Raw genomic sequence first — 18,804 nt, 5'->3', positions numbered from 1 at the left:
ACATCTGGGATCCCCCAGCGAAGACAGATCTGGGAGAAGACTTCCGGATGGAGCTCGCACTCCCCACTCCTGGAATGTGCACCACTGAAATCACAGAGTGGTTGTTCTCTGCCCATTGAACAATGTGACTTACCTCGGACATGGCAGTCCTGCTGTGGGTACCCCCGATGATTGATGTATGCCACAGCCGTGGTGTTGTCTGATTGGATACGGATGAGGTGACCCGCCAGAAGGAGATGGAAGTGCTGCAGGCCAGTCGAATAGCACAGATCTCCAGAACGTTGATCGGTAGCTTTGATTCCTGAATTGAACAGTGGCCCTGAGCAGTGTGGAGGTGGAAGACTGCTGACCAACCCGAAAGACTGGCATCGGTAGTTACCACTAGCTATTGAACGGGTAGAAAGACTTCCCCTGGTTGAGGGAAGATTTCAATGTCCACCACCTGAGAGTCTGTCTGATCTGCAGGGATAAGCGGCACCTTCGGTTGAGGGAGAAAGGGTATCTGTCCCAAGCTGCCAGAAGGGAATGTTGCAGGGGAAAAAGGTGCAGTTGCGCAAAGGGGACCACTTCCATTGCGGCCACCATCTTTCCTAGTACCTTCATTGCAAACCGGATGGAGTGAGGAATAGACTGACGAAGTGCTTGAGCTCCTCATTGAAGGGCTAAGACGTTGTCTGGAGGGAGAATTACCAACCCCCGAGATGAGTCCAGGGACATTCCTAGAAAGATCTTCTGGGCTGTGACCCGAGAGGATTTGCTTAATTTTATCAGACAGCCCAGACGAGAAAGGGTATCGCAAGTAATGCGAACGGACTCCAAGCAGTCGTGGAAGGACAGATCAACAGGTCGTCCAGATAGGGCAGAATGATCACGATGCTAGAGTGCAGGATTGACATGACGGCTGCCATGACCTTTGTGAACACTCTGGGGCCAGTAGCAAGGCCGAAGGGCAGGGCCGTGAATTGGAAATGCTGGTCGCGAATGGCGAAGCGCAGGAATCTCTGGTGAGGGGGAAAATTGGAATGTGCAAGTAAGCGTCTCGGATGTCGAATGAGGAAAAGAATTCCCCTTCTTTCAGGGAAGTGATAACTGAACGCAGAGATTCCATGCGGAAATGACGGACCTTGACAAACTTGTTTAGAAGTTTGAGGTTTAGTATGGGTCTCACCTTTCTGTCCTTCTTTGGGACGACGAAAAGGTTTGATTAGAAATCCTGAAACCTTTCACTTTCTGGGATGGGGACAATGACGCCATAGTGACACAATGGGTATATGGCCCGGGAGAAAGCTTTTGCCCTTGCCTTTGAAGAGGGAGGACGAGAGGGAATGAAACGTGAAGGGGGGCGCGTAGCAAAGTCGATTTTGTATCCGGACAACACCAGATCTCTGACTCACTCTTCGGAGATGACGGAAAGCCAGACCCCACGAAAAAGAAGTGACTGCGCACCCTGCCTGTGTCGACCAGCTAGCGCTGATAGTTAGCGTGAGGAAAATTTCTGGGACCTAGGTCCTTTAGGCCTCGACTGTTTGGGTCAGGACTTCCAATGCTGTTAGGCCTGTATGAGACCTGAATGTCTCCAACTCTTCGTGGAGAACGTCCTGAACCGGATGAAATAGTGGTAGCGGCCCAGCTTGGAGTGGAGCGAAAGGAACGGAAATGGATTTGTTGCTGTCTCCGAAAGGGACGCCTAAGTCTATGTTGGGGAAGGAATTTAGGCTTTCCTCCACTAGTATCGGAAATGATCTGATCCGGCTTTTCTCCAAATAAGCGACCGGTTTGATAAGGACTCTGAGCCATAATGACCTTCTGATAAAGATGGCATTGGCTGCTGACTGAGCAGCACAACCAGCCTCATCCTCATCCAAGAATACGTGTACCAGGTAATCACCTGCCCGGGAAATTTGGTTCGCAAGGTGCGACACCTCTGGAGGAAGGTTACTGTTCCAAAGAGAATTAGTAGCCTTAGCTACTCATGCTGCGGCAAAGGATGGATACAGGTCCGAACCTGAGGCCTCAAAAGCGGAGCAGGCCAAGCCTTCTATCTGATGGTCCATGCGATTTTTGATGGATGAGCCATCCGGCACGGACAGGATAGTTTTAGATGCTAGGTGGGATACTGGGGGGGGTCTACCACTGGAGATTCTGCCCAATCCTTTTTCAGCTCAGCTGAAAAAAAATACTTGACTTCAAGAGGCTTTTGCCCTGTGAAGCGTTTATCCGGGCGCTCTCTATGCATATTAACTATGGCAGAAAATAGGATGAATTGCAAATGCCTTATGAGAGCGTTTAGTTCTCTTAAAGGAACCAAGGAACCATCAGATTCGCGTTTGCTACTGAACTCTGGAGAGAGCGAGAAACGGAGCTGTGAGGCGACATGGCACATGTCTGCTCAGGAGACGTGCTACGGATCCCTTTTCTAGGTGCCTGACGGCTTCTAGAGCGCTTTCAGCCTCTGTTTTCCGACTGCTCCCGGCTTGGGGAGGATCTGTCTACATCAATCCTGCAAACGCTCCAGTCCCCCGGAGGATCACGGAGGGATTCAATCGCTTTGGCCAGCGAGACAGTGATGAAGCCCACTCAGGGGGACTAGGTACACTGGGCTCGGTGGCGGCGGAGGGCTCCTGAGCGCAGTTGGGGTCACAGGCATTGCAGAGTGGAGAACTCTGAGCATTAGGAAACACAGACTGTCAGGAGGTTAATGAAGTAAAGAATATAGCCATAGTCTTGTTAGACTTTTCTGATGCCTTAGGCTGGGACATTATGTACCCTTCTTTGTGGCCCTATAATATTAGGGGCTGCCGAGAAGGGATACTGCTGTGAAAAGGGGCTTACAAGCAGGGAGGAGGATGTATAATGCAGCGCTCCCTTACCCAGGTCTGTGTCCCCGCTCCTCCTGCGTTTCTCCAACTGCATGGCCCCTGCACTGAGAACACTTGCTGCCGGTCCTGATGGCAGTTAGTGTGTCCTGAGGCGGTCTGGGGGGAGAAAGATGGCCCCCGAGATCTCAGATGCCGGACCGGTGGGTGGAACCACCACATCGCATCATGGCATGGGTGCAGATAGGGGTTGCAGCCTAGTACAGGGCCGAAGCCGGGGACTAAATTTGTGGCGCCGGCCGGCGCTGATGTAGGAAGGGGCCGAATGCACGCCCCTGCTGTCAAAATCGGTCCCCCTCAACCAGCGCCGCCCCAGACCGCCTGAAAGGAGCCCTCTAGCCCCGGCACTTACCTGGAGAATCTGCTGGGTGGCAGGTAAGGCAGCTTGCTGCAGGTCCTCCTGTGCTGCTGCTGGTTTGGATAGTGCACGGATAAGGGGGAAACACTCAATCCACCATCCCTTTAGAAAGGAGGTGGAGAGGGACCGTTCGCCTCCTTGTACCATCAGTGTTTAACAGTGGTGGTGCAGTGGGGGCTGCTCGGATGCCACGAGGTGGGCCTCTCTACATCGAAAGGGAGAATCGCCTAGGATGGGACAGGGCTGAATGTCCGGCAATAGGCCTGGCTGCAGAAGATGATACGTGGAGGCGACACTCCATGTGCTCGTCCGTTGAAGGTGTCCCGTCGCCCCTAAGAATCAGCTCAGGTGCGGCATCCCACGTCACATGAGAGGATACGGAGAGGCGGCACTCTCCGTACTCGCCTGTTGATGGTTCGGGGAGATTGGAGCCTTGAAAGGATCCGTCGCCCCTTCATCCATTGGAAAAAATAAAATAAAAAATGTAAAAATAAAATAATAAAGAGTTTTTGGTCTGAATAGCAGACCCATCCGTGCGCCTCCTACGGACACTAAGCAAGAACTGGTTCTCTGGGAGCCAGCACGAGGGTGTACACTGCAGAGGAGGAGCTAACTTTTTTGTGCTAACTTAAGGTACCTTCACACTAAACGATATCGCTAGCGATCCGTGACGTTGCAGCGTCCTGGCTAGCGATATCGTTTAGTTTGACACGCAGCAGCGATCAGGATCCTGCTGTGATATCGCTGGTCGTTGAATAAAGTTCAGAACTTTATTTGGTCGTCAGACCGGCGTTTATCGTCAGGTTTGACACCAAAAGCAACGATACCAGCGATGTTTTACGCTGGTAACCAGGGTAAATATCGGGTTACTAAGCGCAGGGCCGCGCTTAGTAACCCGATGTTTACCCTGGTTACCATCGTAAAAGTAAAAATAACAAACAGTACATACTCACCTGCGCGTCCCCCGCCGACCGCTTCCTGCTCTGACTGAGCGTCGGCCCTAAAGTGAAAGTAAAAGCACAGCGGTGACGTCACCGCTCTGCTGTTAGGGCCGGCGCTCACACAGTGCAGGGAAGCGGATGCCGGGGGACGCGCAGGTGAGTATGTACTGTTTGTTTTTTTTACTTTTACGATGGTAACCAGGGTAAACATCGGGTTACTAAGCGCGGCCCTGCGCTTAGCAACCCGATGTTTACCCTGGTTACCCGGGGACCTCGGCATCGTTGGTCGCTGGAGAGCGGTCTGTGTGACAGCTCTCCAGCGACGCTGCAGCGATCGGCATCGTTGTCGCTATCGCTGCAGCGTCGCTTAATGTGACGGTACCTTTAGTGTCAGCCTCCTAGTGGCAAGCAGCATACAACCCATGGTCTGTGTCCCCCAATGAGGCGAAGGACAAATCCTATTTTAAAAGGAATTAATTTTTATTTTTTAGAATTTTCACTTCAAGAAAGAAAGACAGTTCTTATTTTATATTTTACCTGCCGTTTTCTCCTGAGTTCTCTTTGGCTCCCAAAATACAGAAGTAGTTTAAGAGATGGACACCAGCGTTTCAGCTCCAATTCCCATTTTAGAACATTGCAACTTCGTGCAACAATCAAGTGAGGACCCCACACTCCTGAATGAGAAAACACAGTATTTGAAAGGATATAGATAAAATCTAACATCTGCCAATAAAACTACAGTGAATTAATACTCACCTTCACTGCTAGCCAGATGTGCCATCAAAGCAATGACTTGGACATTTTTACCAAGACCTGCTTCATCTGCCAGAATTCCATTAAGATTCTTCTTGTATTGTCGTGCCAACCAGTTCAATCCGATCATCTGATAATCTCGAAGTCTGCCATGAAGTAATGGCGGTGGAGAGGTTTTCACCTATGCAATTGCATATATTAAGAAATTAAGAAATACACAGTGGAAAAAAACTACTTATTCTAGCATACTGCTTTAAAGGGAACCTAGCACCAGGAATAACGCTGTTAACCTGCAGATATGGGGTTAATCTCCAGGTTAAGAGTGTTATGATGCTGTCCGGCACCTGCACACAGTCGAATGCGTCAGAAAAAGATTTTTATTCTCCACGGCATCATTCGGTTTTCAGTCATAGGGGAGGGGTGCCAGCGCTGGTACAGTCACGCTCTGAATATACAGAGCGGCCGCTATAACCGCATCCCCGGTCTTGACCAACACTGGCTCTACATTGCAGCCGGCTGTCAGTCAGGGCCGGGCGCGGGTACAGCAGCCCCTCTGTATATTCAGAGCAGTGACTGAAATGGTGGCGCCTTGCCCCCTACGACTGAATACCGAATGCTGGCGGGGAGAATAAAGATAATTTTCTCCCCGCTGCACTCGGCTGCGTGCAGGCGCTGGACAGCATAATAATGCTGGTAACTTGCAGATTTACTCTATATCTGCAGGTTAACAGAGTTATTCCTGGTGACAGGTTCCCTTTAACCTCTTACCTATAGCCACTGTACATGTACGTAACAAGTCTGGAGTGGGCTCACGGGATGAGCCCATCATATACCCGATAAATAATGGCTGTGACAACGGCAGGTCTTTAACAGCCGCGGATGGAGCAGAGCAGTGCACTGAAAGATTTATGTTAAATGCGGCTGTAAAATGGACATTTAGAGTACTGGCATGAGGACATGTCCTCTATGCATCCATCAGGTGCTCTGTGATGTGATTGCAAGACACTGATGGGAGTCTGTTGAAGACCTCCATGCCTGTCATCACGGGGCTTCAATGAAACCTAGCGTCTGCCAAGGCTCCAAAAGGAGCCTGTGATTTTTGCTATACACAGCACTGTGATATCTAGCACAAGCAGTCAGACAATCGTAGGTTCAAATACCATAAAAAAGGGACTACCACCTGAAATGTGCAAAATGTTTTAGAAATTACAGAAGAACAAAACAAAGCACTTACTGGTCCAGAGATACGTGAACTACCACGGGGAAGTAACAGTTCGGCGGCAGCAGCCACCTCTGCAATGTCCCGATTGTGTTTCCTTGCACCCACATGGGTACTGTTACCCCCATCCACAGTCAGCAGAGAGTCTATAAGAACTACCTGCTTCTGAGTGTAATCTAAGTTTATGTCCCGACCTGTGCAAAAATGGAGAAACAGGATTTTTAGTCCTTTAAAATATTTGTTTTATAAAAAATATATTTTGTGTCAGTCATCTGTTCAAAGCTCTACCAATTTCCAATAAATCTACTGAATATAAATTTTCTTTCAATTAAAAAGGGGCTGTCTGGTCTTAAACTACAAGTCTGCACTCAATCTGCATACTTCTGGAAACATTCCAACCAAACTGATTCCAGCTTCACTCAATATTTTTGTATTTTATTGAGGCCAGGAGTATGCATATCACATAATTGCCATCCCAGTCAACGGAGAATCCTTACAGAGCATAGAGCGCGCAATGTGAGTATTCACAAGCCTAAAGGCACTGCGGACTTGTAATTTAAGACCAGACAACTTCTTTAACCCCTTAAGCCCCGAGGGTGGTTTGCACGTTAATGACCAGGCCAATTATTACAATTCTGACCACTGTCCCTTTATGAGGTTATAACTCTGGAACGCTTCAACGGATCTTGGCGATTCTGACATTGTTTTCTCGTGACATATTGTACTTCATGTTAGTGGTAAAATTTCTTCGATATAACTTGCGTTTATTTGTGAAAAAAACGAATATTTGGCGAAAATTTTGAAAATTTCGCAATTTTCCAACTTTGAATTTTTATGCCCTTAAATCACAGACATATGTCACACAAAATACTTAATAAATAACATTTCCCACATGTCTACTTTACATCAGCACAATTTTGGAACCAAAATTTTTTTTTGTGACGGAGTTATAAGGGTTAAAAGTTGACCAGCAATTTCTCATTTTTACAACACAATTTTTTTTTAGGGACCACATCTCATTTGAAGTCATTTTGACGGGTCTATATGATAGAAAATACCCAAGTGTGACACCATTCTAAAAACTGCACCCCTCAAGGTGCTCAAAACCACTTTCAAGAAGTTTATTAACCCTTCAGGTGTTTCACAGGAATTTTTGGAATGTTTAAATAAAAATGAACATTTAACTTTTTTTCACACAAAATTTATTTCAGCTCCAATTTGTTTTATTTTACCAAGGGTAACAGGAGAAAATAGACCCCAAAAGTTGTTGTACAATTTGTCCTGAGTACGCTGATACCCCATATGTGGGGGTAAACCACAGTTTGGGCGCATGACAGAGCTTGGAAGCAAAGGAGCGCCATTTGACTTTTCAATGCAAAATTGACTGGAATTGAGGTGGGACGCCATGTTGCATTTGGAGAGCCCCTGATGTGCCTAAACATTGAAACCCCTAACAAGTGACACTATTTTGGAAAGTAGACCCCCTAAGGAACTTATCTAGATGTGTGGTGAGCACTTTGACCCAACAAGTGCTTTACAGAAGTTTATAATGCAGAGCCGTAAAAATAAAAAATCATATTTTTTCACAAAAATGATCTTTTCACCCCCATTTTTTTATTTCCCCAAGGGTAAGAGAAGAAATTAGACCACAAAAGTTGTTGTGCAATTTGTCCTGAGTACGACGATACCCCATATGTGGGTGTAAACCATTGTTTGGGCGCATAGCAGAGCTCAGAAGGGAAGAAGCGCTATTTTACTTTTCAATGCAAAATTGACTGGAATTAAGATGGGATGCCATGTTGCGTTTGGAGAGCCCCTGATGTGCCTAAACATTAAACCCCCCCACAAGTGACACCATTTTGGAAAGTAGACCCCCTAAGGAACTTATCTAGATGTGTTTTGAGAGCTTTGAACCCCCAAGTGTTTCACTACAGTTTATAACGCAGAGCCGTGAAAATAATTTTTTTTTTTTTTTTTTCACAAAAATGATTTTTTAGCCCCCAGTTTTGTATTTTCACAAGGGTATCAGGATAAATTGGACCCCAAAAGTTGTTGTCCAATTTGTCTGGAGTACGCTGATACCCCATTTGTGGGGAGGGACCACTGTTTGGGCGCATGACAGAGCTCGGAAGGGAAGGAGCGCCATTTGGAATGCAGACTTAAATGGATTGGTCTGCAGGCGTCACGTTGCATTTGCAGAGCCCCTGATGTACCCAAACAGTACAAACCCCCCACAAGTGACCCCATATTGGAAACTAGACCCCCCAAGGAACTTATCTAGATGTGTTGTGAGAACTTTGAACCCCCAAGTGTTTCACTACAGTTTATAACGCAGAGCCGTGAAAATAATTTTTTTTTTTTTTTTACACACAAAAATGAAATTTAGCCCCCAGTTTTGTATTTTCACAAGGGTATCAGGATAAATTGGACCCTAAAAGTTGTTGTCCAATTTGTCCTGAGTACGCTGATACCCCCTATGTGGGGGGGAACCACTGTTTGGGCGCATGACAGAGCTCGGAAGGGAAGGAGCGCCATTTGGAATGCAGACTTAAATGGATTGGTCTGCAGGCGTCACGTTGCATTTGCAGAGCCCCTGATGTACCCAAATAGTACAAACCCCCCACAAGTGACCCCATATTGGAAACTAGACCTCCCAAGGAACTTATCTAGATGTGTTGTGAGAACTTTGAACCCCCAAGTGTTTCACTACAGTTTACAACGCAGAGCCGTGAAAATAAAACATATTTTTTTTCCCACAAAAATGATTTTTAGCCCCCCAAATTTTTATTTTCCCAAGGATAACAAGAGAACTTGGACCCCAGAAGTTGTTGTTCAATTTGTCCCTAGTACGCTGATACCCCATATGTTGGGGTAAACCCCTTTTTGGACGCACGGGAGAGCTCGGAAGGGAAGGAGCACTGTTTTACTTTTTCAACGCAGAATTGGCTGGAATTGAGATTGGACGCCATGTCGCGTTTGGAGAGCCCCTGATGTGCCTGAACAGTGGAAACTCCCCAATTCTACCTGAAACCCTACCCCTAACCTCACCCCTAACCGTTTACTGAACATTTTCTGACAGTCATAAGTGCCACGTATATAAGTGCCACGTATATAAGTGCCACGTATATAAGTGCCACGTATATAAGTGCCACGTATATAAGTGCCACGTATATAAGTGCCACGTATATAAGTGCCACGTATTTCAGTGCCACGTATTTCAGTGCCACGTATTTCAGTGCCACGTATTTCAGTGCCACGTATTTCAGTGCCACGTATTTCAGTGCCACGTATTTCAGTGCCACGTATTTCAGTGCCACGTATTTCAGTGCCACGTATTTCAGTGCCACGTATTTCAGTGCCACGTATTTCAGTGCCACATATTTCAGTGCCACATATTTCAGTGCCACGTATTTCAGGCACTGAAAAATACGTGGCACGTAAATACTTCAGTGCCACGCTATTTCAGTGCCACATATTTCAGTGCCACGTATTTCAGTGCCACGTATTTCAGTGCCACGTATTTCAGGCACTGAAAAATACGTGGCACTTAAATACGTGGCACTTAAATACGTGGCACTTAAATACGTGGCACTTAAATACGTGGCACTTAAATACGTGGCACTTAAATACGTGGCACTTAAATACGTGGCACTTAAATACGTGGCACTTAAATACGTGGCACTTAAATACGTGGCACTTAAATACGTGGCACTTAAATACGTGGCACTTAAATACGTGGCACTTAAATACGTGGCACTTAAATACGTGGCACTTAAATACGTGGCACTTAAATACGTGGCACTTAAATACGTGGCACTTAAATACGTGGCACTTAAATACGTGGCACTTAAATACGTGGCACTTAAATACGTGGCACTTAAATACGTGGCACTTAAATACGTGGCACTTAAATACGTGGCACTTAAATACGTGGCACTTAAATACGTGGCACTTAAATACGTGGCACTTAAATACGTGGCACTTAAATACGTGGCACTTAAATACGTGGCACTTAAATACGTGGCCACTGAAATATTGTGGCACTTATATACGTATATAAACGTATATTTCAGTGCCACGTATTTCAGTGCCACGTATTTCAGGTTAGGGGTAGGGTTTTTTGTTTTTTTCTTGTTTTCTTGTGTTTTTCTATAAAAACGCATGCGTTTTACTGCGTTTACATGCATTTTTTCACACATGCGGTTTTTTTAAAAAACGCATGCAGATAAAAACGCAAGTGTGAAACCAGACTAAAAGACGCTTTTTATAGCAAAAAAGTTTTTGCGTCTCCACATTTTGAGACCTATAATTTTTCCGCATTTTGGTCCACAGAGTCATGTGAGGTCTTGTTTTTTGCGGGACGAGTTGACGTTTTTATTGGTAACATTTTCGGACACGTGACCATTTTTTATCACTTTTTATTCCGATTTTTGTGAGGCAGAATAACCAAAAACCAGCTATTCATGAATTTCTTTTGGGAGAGGCGTTTATACCGTTCTGCGCTTGGTAAAATTGATAAAGCAGTTTTATTCGTCGGGTCAGTACGATTACAGCGATACCTCATTTATATCATTTTTTTATGCTTTGACGCTTTTATACGATAAAAACTATTTTATAGAAAAAATAATTATTTTGGCATCGCTTTATTCTGAGGACTATAACTTTTTAATTTTTTTGCTGATGATGCTGTATGGCGGCTCGTTTTTTGCGGGACAAGATGACGTTTTCAGCGGTAACATGGTTATTTATATCCGTCTTTTTGATCGCGTGTTATTCCACTTTTTGTTCGGCGGTATGGTAATAAAGCGTTGTTTTTTGCCTCGGTTTTTTTTTTTTTTTCTTACGGTGTTTACTGAAGGGGTTAACTAGTGGGCCAGTTTTATAGGTTGGGTCGTTACGGACGCGGCGATACTAAATATGTGTACTTTTATTGTTTTTGTTTGGTTTTTTTAGATAAAGAAATGTATTTATGGGAATAATATTTTTTTTTAATTATTATTTATTTAGGATTTTTTTTTTTTTTTTTTACACATGTGGAAATTTTTTTTTTTACTTTTTTACTTTGTCCCAGGGGGGGACATCACAGATCGCAGATCTGATAGTGTGCACAGCACTCTATCAGATCTGCGATCATACTTTCATCGGAGCAGGCTGCAGCTTTCATCTGCAGCCTGCTCCGACCCGGAAGTGCTCCCTGCAGGACCCGGATACAGCCCCTCGGCCATTTTGGATCCGGGGCCTGCAGGGAGAAGACGTTCGGTACGAGGTGAGTACATCACCTTGTACCGATCGTCTCAGGGAAGCCCGCAGGGAGCCCCCTCCCTGCGCGATGAATCCCTGTACCGCCGGTACACCGCGATCATGTTTGATCGCGGTGTGCCGGGGGTTAATGTGCCGGGGGCGGTCCGTGACCGCTCCTGGCACATAGTGCCGGATGTCAGCTGCGATATGCAGCCGACACCCGGCCGCGATCGGCCGCGCTCCCCCTGTGAGCGCGGCCGATCGCGTATGACGTACTATCCCATCACCGGGAATTAAGGCCCACCCCACCTCGACGGTATAGTACGTCATACGGGCTTAAGGGGTTAAGAACATGTGAGCAAATAAGATCGAAATCCCAAAAATAAGACAGATTTTCCGATGCAAAACTCACATGCAGAACAAAGAAATTGCAAATTGCAGACATAAGTTTTTAAAGAATCAATAACTGCAAGGAAAAATTCACAGATTTAGGACACTGACAAGGAAGTATTTTGTATCAATCAAAAAAATATAGGTATTATATATAATATACACATACCCACACCCACAAATCTTTTTTATTTACTTTTTTCCCCACTGAGTTTTATACTTTGTTTTAGTTTAGAAATGTCAAAGAAAAAACTGATTTTCGGCATTTAAAGAATAAGAGTATGTGCACACGGTCAGTAACTGGCAGTGCTGTGGACACAGCACATGTCCAATGCATCCAAAGCGCTGTCGACTACTGAAAGCAGGTATATCCGCATGAGTTCATTGAACCGTACAGATTCATGGCATCCAATACATTGCACAGGTAACATTTATCTTGAGGCGGTTCGCGATTCCGCAAGATAAATAAAACATGCTGCAGTCTGGAAAGACATGCCGCATGTCCGTCTCCGCAGGTATGCCACGGGCATCTGTGCACGCATAGTAGGTGTGGGATTTCTTGAAATCCTATCCACTAGGCTGTAACATCTGGAAGCTGCGGGTTGGATGCTGCACAAGTAAGCAATGTCCAACCCCCAGCATTTACTTATCGTGTGCACCTACCCTAAGATATTAAAAGTATTTTCCTTACAAAAACAATGGAGAAAATGCAGAAATTTACATCAAGTTGCAAATTGTACATTATGGAGTGTATAGGGCCTAGCTGGAGAAGGGGTTCCCACAGAAATATATTTACCAAGTTAAGCATTTTATGTGAAACACAAAGCACAACAAACCTTTTGGCTTTAAAACAGAACCAATTGCTGCTGGATCCTGAAGACAAAAAACAGTGGACATCAGTAACTGGATTTACATGATGGTCTAGCAAACAGTTCATGTTTTGTGTCAAATTGAAAACAAAACTTAAGCGCCCTCAATTTCAGCTATACTCATACACAAAAAAATAGGAATTATTAAGATTACAATACTTTAAATAAAATACATTATTAGTATAGATTCCCTATTATATTGGATATTCTAAGGAAGCAAACAAACAAAATCATTATGCAACTTTTTATTGCCCAAATTAATAAAGTTCTAATGTTATCATCCATCTTTAGGACAAGTGATAAGTGGCTGTAGGTCCGAGAACTAGGACCCTCATCAACGTCACAAACTGGACACTACAGAGCCCCGTCTAAATGGAGCAAAGATGAAGCCAACTCATCACCACTTCATTCATTCTCTATTGGTCTGCTTGAGACAGCCAAATACTATACTAAATTTGGTAGTTTAATGGAAAATTAATGGGTTGGGTGTGCCTATGATCAACCTCACTCACTTATCTCATGTATAGGTCATCGCTGTAAGGTCGCAGTCAGACGGCTGTATAAATTGGACTGAGATCGGATAGCAGTGCACAGACTAGCCACAGGCTCTACCGACCCGAGCATGACAGCTTCAGGTATTTCTATGCAGCTGTCATGTTCAGGTCAGGACAGCGGACTGCCAGTCCGTGCACAGATTTATACAGCAGTGTTCGGCTACGTTCACATTTGCGTTGTTGTGTGTTGCATCGCCGACGCAATGCACAACGCATGCAAAACGCATTGTTTTGTGACGCATGCGTTCTTTTTTAGTATGATTTTGGACGCAAAAAAAATGCAACTTGCTGCGTCCTCTGCGCCCTGACGCGTGCGCCCAAAAAGACGCATGCGTCACAAAACGCAACACAACGCATGCCCATGCGTCCCCATGTTAAATATAGGGGCGCATGACGCATGCGGCGACGCTGCAGCGCCCGACGCTGTGGCGCACAACGCAAATGTGAACGTAGCCCTACTGCTCCCTAAAGAAACACAGCAAAATTTGTATCTCTTAATCCCTTCCAAATGTGCCAGTAGAATAGGTGAATTAAAACATTTTCAGATTTTCTGCACAACCTCATTTTCAGGCTCCATGGGCTTACATTTGCTCAGTTTAAGAGTATGTGCACCCGTAGAAATATCCTCTGCGGATTTTTCAGCAGCGGATTTCATAAATCCGCAGGGCAAAAACTGCGCCTTTTTCCTGCGGAATTATTGCGGATTTACCACGGATTGACCGCGGTTTTTGTGCGGATTCTATTGCGGTTTTCTATTATGGAGCAGGTGTAAAACCGCTGTGGATTCCGCACAAAGAATTGACATGCTGCGGAATGTAAACCGCTGCGTTTCAGCACGTTTTTTTCCGCAGGATGTGCACTGCGGATTGCATTTCCCATAGGTTTACATTGTACTGTAAACACATGGGAAACCGCTGCGGACCCGCAGGTGCAGAAACGCTGAGGATCCGCAGCAAAATCCGCACCGTGTGCACATAGCCTTATGGTGTTTGCTGGGCAGTTTAATTTCTGATCACATTATGTGTACTAGACATAATTGCAACACTTAACCCCTTCACCCCGAAGCCTGTTTTCAGCTTCCTGACCAGGCCAATTTTTACAATTCTGACCACTGTCACTTTATAAGATCATAACGCTAGAAAGCGTCAACGGATCCCAGTGATTCTGACAACGTTTTCTTGTGATATATTGTACTTTATGACAGTAATAAAATTTCTTTGATAAGACTTGCATTTGTTAAAAAAAGTAAATTTGACGAAAATTTCACAATTTTCAAACTTTTAATTTTCATGCCCTTAAATCAGTCATATCACACAAAATAGTTAATACACATTTCCCACATGTCTACTTTACATCAGCACAATTTTGGAAACACTTTTTTTTTTCGTTAGGAAGCTATAAGGGTTAAAAGTTGACCAGCGATTTCTAATTTTTAGAACAAAATTTGCAAATTATTTTTTATTTTATTTTTTTTATTTAGGGACCACATCACATTTTAAGCGACTGCTTCACAGAAGTTTACAACGTAGAGTTGTAAAAATTAAATAAATAAAAAATTACATTTTTCCAAAATAAATCTTTTTAGCTCCATATTTTGCAGTTTCATAAGGGAAACAGGTGAAATTGCACCATAAAATTTGTTGTGCAATTTCTCCTGAGTAAACAGACACCTCACATATTGGAGAATACTACTGTTTGGGTGCACGGAAGAGCTTGGAAGGGAAGGCACACTGGGACTCAGAAGGGAGGGAGGCATTTGAATTTGGGAGCGCCGAATTTGCTGAATTTCTTTTGGAGAATGAGGAGCCATTTTGCTTTTCCAGAGCCTTTGTGCTACCAGTAACGTGGAAGCCCCTATATTTCCGTTAACAGGGGACGGACTTGAGTGGGAACTTGCTTTTTTTGTGGATTGAGTTGAAGCCTCTGTTCAGCGATGTCCTTATCAGAAGTGCACAAAACTGTGCAATCCTAAAAAGACGGACACCGCTGGATCATGGGTCATATGGCGTGCACAGTGACTCCATCTGCCTCATTATAGGGAAATTTCCGCCAGGGGGGGGGGGGGGGTTCTGTCTGAATCACGTATTTCAGAGATTTACACGGAAACTGTGACAAGGTATGCGACAGAGCAGGAAGAGACACCAGGCCGATAAACAATCCAACAAGATTTATTGGAACAGGGAACTGGGACAACGCAAATGAAAGTAATTCTGCAGCGTCCACAATGAGTCCACAGAAAGGGAGTAGATCCGGGGGCACCACCCGGTAATCCGACGCCAGGGAAATGGCAATAGTCCTTGAGTGAATTCAATAGATCCAGCAGATGAGGGGCACAACAGTCCCACGTGGCAGCTTCCAACAATACACACGGTCACAGGGATCTCGCCTCAGCCTAATATCCCAGCCCTTCGCAAGTCACCACACAATTGGATCAGCCAACACATGAGTCTATTGTTCTGTGTCCTGGGGTCCACCCCTCAATGGGGGAGGGCTCCCCCCCTACTGGTTGCTGACTCCAGCCCGATTACATGGCAGTCCAGGGACGCAGGCCAGAGGAGGGACAGGCTGTTACAGAAACCCCACTGTAAGCGGTCAGTGCAGAGCGCAGGGTAAATGTTCGCCGAGCCTTACTGCGATCTTTGGGAGGCAGAATGAAAAAAAAAAAATCAACAGTAGGTGAAGAATTGGTTCTATTTATTCTTTACACCGTTCCTCGTGCAGTATAAGTGATTAGGCGACTTTATTATTCAGGTCGGTGCGATTACAGGGATACCAATTTATATGGGGTTTTTATGTTTGGCTGCTGCTGTCAAAAAGTCATGTGATGGCCCGTTTTTTGCGGGACAAGTTGAGGTTTTTAATGGTACCATTTTCAGGCACATGACTTTTTTTTTATCACTTTCTAATCTGATTTTTGGGAGACAGAACAAAAACCAGAAATTCAGGAATTGCTTCTTTTTTTTAACCCCTTCACCCCGAAGCCTGTTTTCAATTTCCTGACCAGGCCATTTTTTTCAATTCTGACTATTGTCACTTTTTGAGGTCATAACGCTGAAAAGCTTCGACGGATCCTGGTGATTCTGAGAATGATTTCTTGGGACATATTGTACTTCATGATAGTGGTAAAATTTCGATTTGACTTGCGTTTATTTGTGAAAAAAATGGAAATTTGCCAAAAATTTTGAAATTTTTAAACTTTTAGTTTTTATGCCCTTAAATTAGAGAGTCATATCATACAAAATAGTTAATAAATAACATTACCCACATGTCTGCTTTACATAAGCACAATTTTAATTTTTTTTGTTAGGAAGTTATAAGGGTTAAAAACTGAAGGGCGATTTCTCATTTTTCCAACAAAATTTGCAAAACCAATATTTTAAGTACCACCTCACAATTGAAGAGACTTTGAGGGGTCTATATGATAGAAAATGCCCAAATGTGACACCATTCTAAAAACTCCACCCTCAAGGTACTCATAACCACATTTAAAAAGTTTATTAACCCTTCAGGTGCTTCACAGGAATTTTTAGAATGTTTAAAAAAAATTGAACATTTAACTTTTTTTCACAAAATTTTTACTTCAGATCCAATTTGTTTTATTTTACCAAGGGTAACAGGAGAAATTGGACCACAAAAGTCGTTGCACAATTTGTCCTGGGTACGCCGATATCCCATATGTGGGGGTAAACCACTGTTTGGGCGTATGGCATGGCAGAGCTCGAAAGGGAAGGAGCGCCATTTGACTTTTCAATACAAAATTTGCTGGAATTGAGATCGGACACCATGTCGCATTTGGAGAGCCTCTGATGAGCCTAAACAGTGGAAACCCCCCACAAGTGACCCCATTTTGGAAAGTAGACATCCTAAGGAACTAATCTATATGTGTGGTGGGCACTTTGAACCTCCAAAAGCTTCACAGAAGTTTATAATGCAGAGCCGTAAAAAAAAAATAAATCTTTTTTTTCACAAAAAATGATCTTTTCGCCCCAAATTTTTTATTTTCCCAAGGGTAATAGGGCAAATTGGACCCCAAAAGTTGTTATTCAATATGTCCCGAGTACGCGGATACCCCATATATGGGGGTAAGTTTGAGCGCATGGCAGAGCTTGGAAGGGAAGGAGCGCCGTTTGACTATTCAATGCAAAATTGGCTGGAATTGAGATCGGAACCCATGTCGCGTTTGGAGAGCCCCTGATGTGCCTAAACAGTGGAAAGCCCCCACAAGTGACCCCATTTTGGAAAGAAGAACCCCTAAGGAACTTATCCGATTGTTTCACTAAAGTTTAGAATGTAGAGCCGTGAAAATTAAAAAAATAATTTTTTCTTTCCACAAAATGATCTTTTAGCCCGCAATTTTTTTCCCCAAGGGTAACAGGAGAAATTGGACCCCAAAAGTTGTTGTCCAATTTGTCCTGAGTACGCTCATACCCCATATGTGGGGGGGAACCACCGTTTGGGCGCACGGCAGAGTTAGGAAGGGAAGGAGCGCCGTTTGGAATGCAGACTTAGATGGATTGGACTGCAGGCGTCACGTTGCATTTGCATAGCCCCTGATATACCTAAACTGTAGAAACCCCCCACAAGTGACCCCATATTGGAAACTAGACCCCCCCCAAGGAACTTATCTAGATGTGTTGTGAGAACTATGAACCCCCAAGCGTTTCACTACAGTTTATAACGCAGAGCCGTGAAAATAAAACCTTTTTTCTTTCCACAAAAATTATTTTTTAGCCCCCGGTTTTGTATTTTCCCAAGGGTAACAGGAGAAATTGGACCCCAAAATTTGTTGTCCAATTTGTCCTGAGTACGCTGGTACTCCATATGTTGGGGTAAACCCGTTTGGGCGCACGGGAGAGCTCGGAAGGGAAGGAGCACTGTTTTAGTTTTTCAACGCAGAATTGGCTGGAATTGAGATCGGAAGCCATGTCGCGTTTGCAGAGCCCCTGATGTGCCTAAACAGTAGAAACCCCTCAATTCTAACTGAAACCCTAACCCAAACACACCCCTAACCGTAATCCCAACCATAACCCTAACCACACCCCTAACCCTAATCCCAACCCTAACTTTAATCCCAACCCTAACTTTAGCCCCAACCCCAACACCAACCCTAGCCCCAACCCTAACCCTAACGGGAAAATGGAAATAAATACATTTTTTTAAATTTTATTATTTTTCCCTAACTAAGGGGGTGATGAAGGGGGGTTTGATTTACTTTCATAGCGTTTTTTTTTGGCAGATTTTTATGATTGGCATCCGTCACACTAAAAGACACTTTTTATTGCAAAAAATAGTTTTTGCATCACCACAATTTTGAGAGCTATAATTTATCCATATTTTGGCCCACAGAGTCATGTGAGGTCTTGTTTTTTTGCGGGACAAGTTGATGTTTTTATTGGTACCATTTTCGGGCACATGACATTTTTTGATCGCTTTTTATTCTGATTTTTGGGAGGCAGAATGAACAAAAACCAGCAATTCCTGAATTTCTTTTAGGGGGGACGTTTATACCGTTCCACGTGTGGTAAAATTGCTATAGCAGCTTTATTCTTCAGGTCAGTATGATTACAGCGATACCTCATTTATATCATTTTTTTTATGTTTTG

The 18,804-nt window shown here is 44.3% G+C and overlaps 1 protein-coding gene across 2 annotated transcripts in view; it reads right to left on the bottom strand.

The window, feature by feature from the left end:
* EP400 (E1A binding protein p400) overlaps window positions 1–18,804 on the bottom strand; it is a 306,993-nt gene that overhangs the window by 191,939 nt on the left and 96,250 nt on the right. For both annotated transcript variants that reach the window (XM_077293325.1, XM_077293326.1), the window contains exons 11-14: window positions 12,615–12,651; window positions 6,163–6,341; window positions 4,932–5,109; window positions 4,713–4,849 (exon numbers count right to left, since the gene is read on the bottom strand). In XM_077293325.1, the coding sequence (XP_077149440.1) occupies window positions 4,713–4,849; window positions 4,932–5,109; window positions 6,163–6,341; window positions 12,615–12,651 (531 nt within the window). The remainder of the gene's footprint in view (window positions 1–4,712; window positions 4,850–4,931; window positions 5,110–6,162; window positions 6,342–12,614; window positions 12,652–18,804) is intronic.

Source organism: Ranitomeya variabilis, chromosome 1 (genome assembly GCF_051348905.1).
Source record: "Ranitomeya variabilis isolate aRanVar5 chromosome 1, aRanVar5.hap1, whole genome shotgun sequence".
NCBI lineage: Eukaryota > Metazoa > Chordata > Amphibia > Anura > Dendrobatidae > Ranitomeya > Ranitomeya variabilis.
The sequence above is the reverse complement of the archived record's forward strand: the minus strand, read 5'-3'. Positions and strand labels throughout refer to the sequence as shown.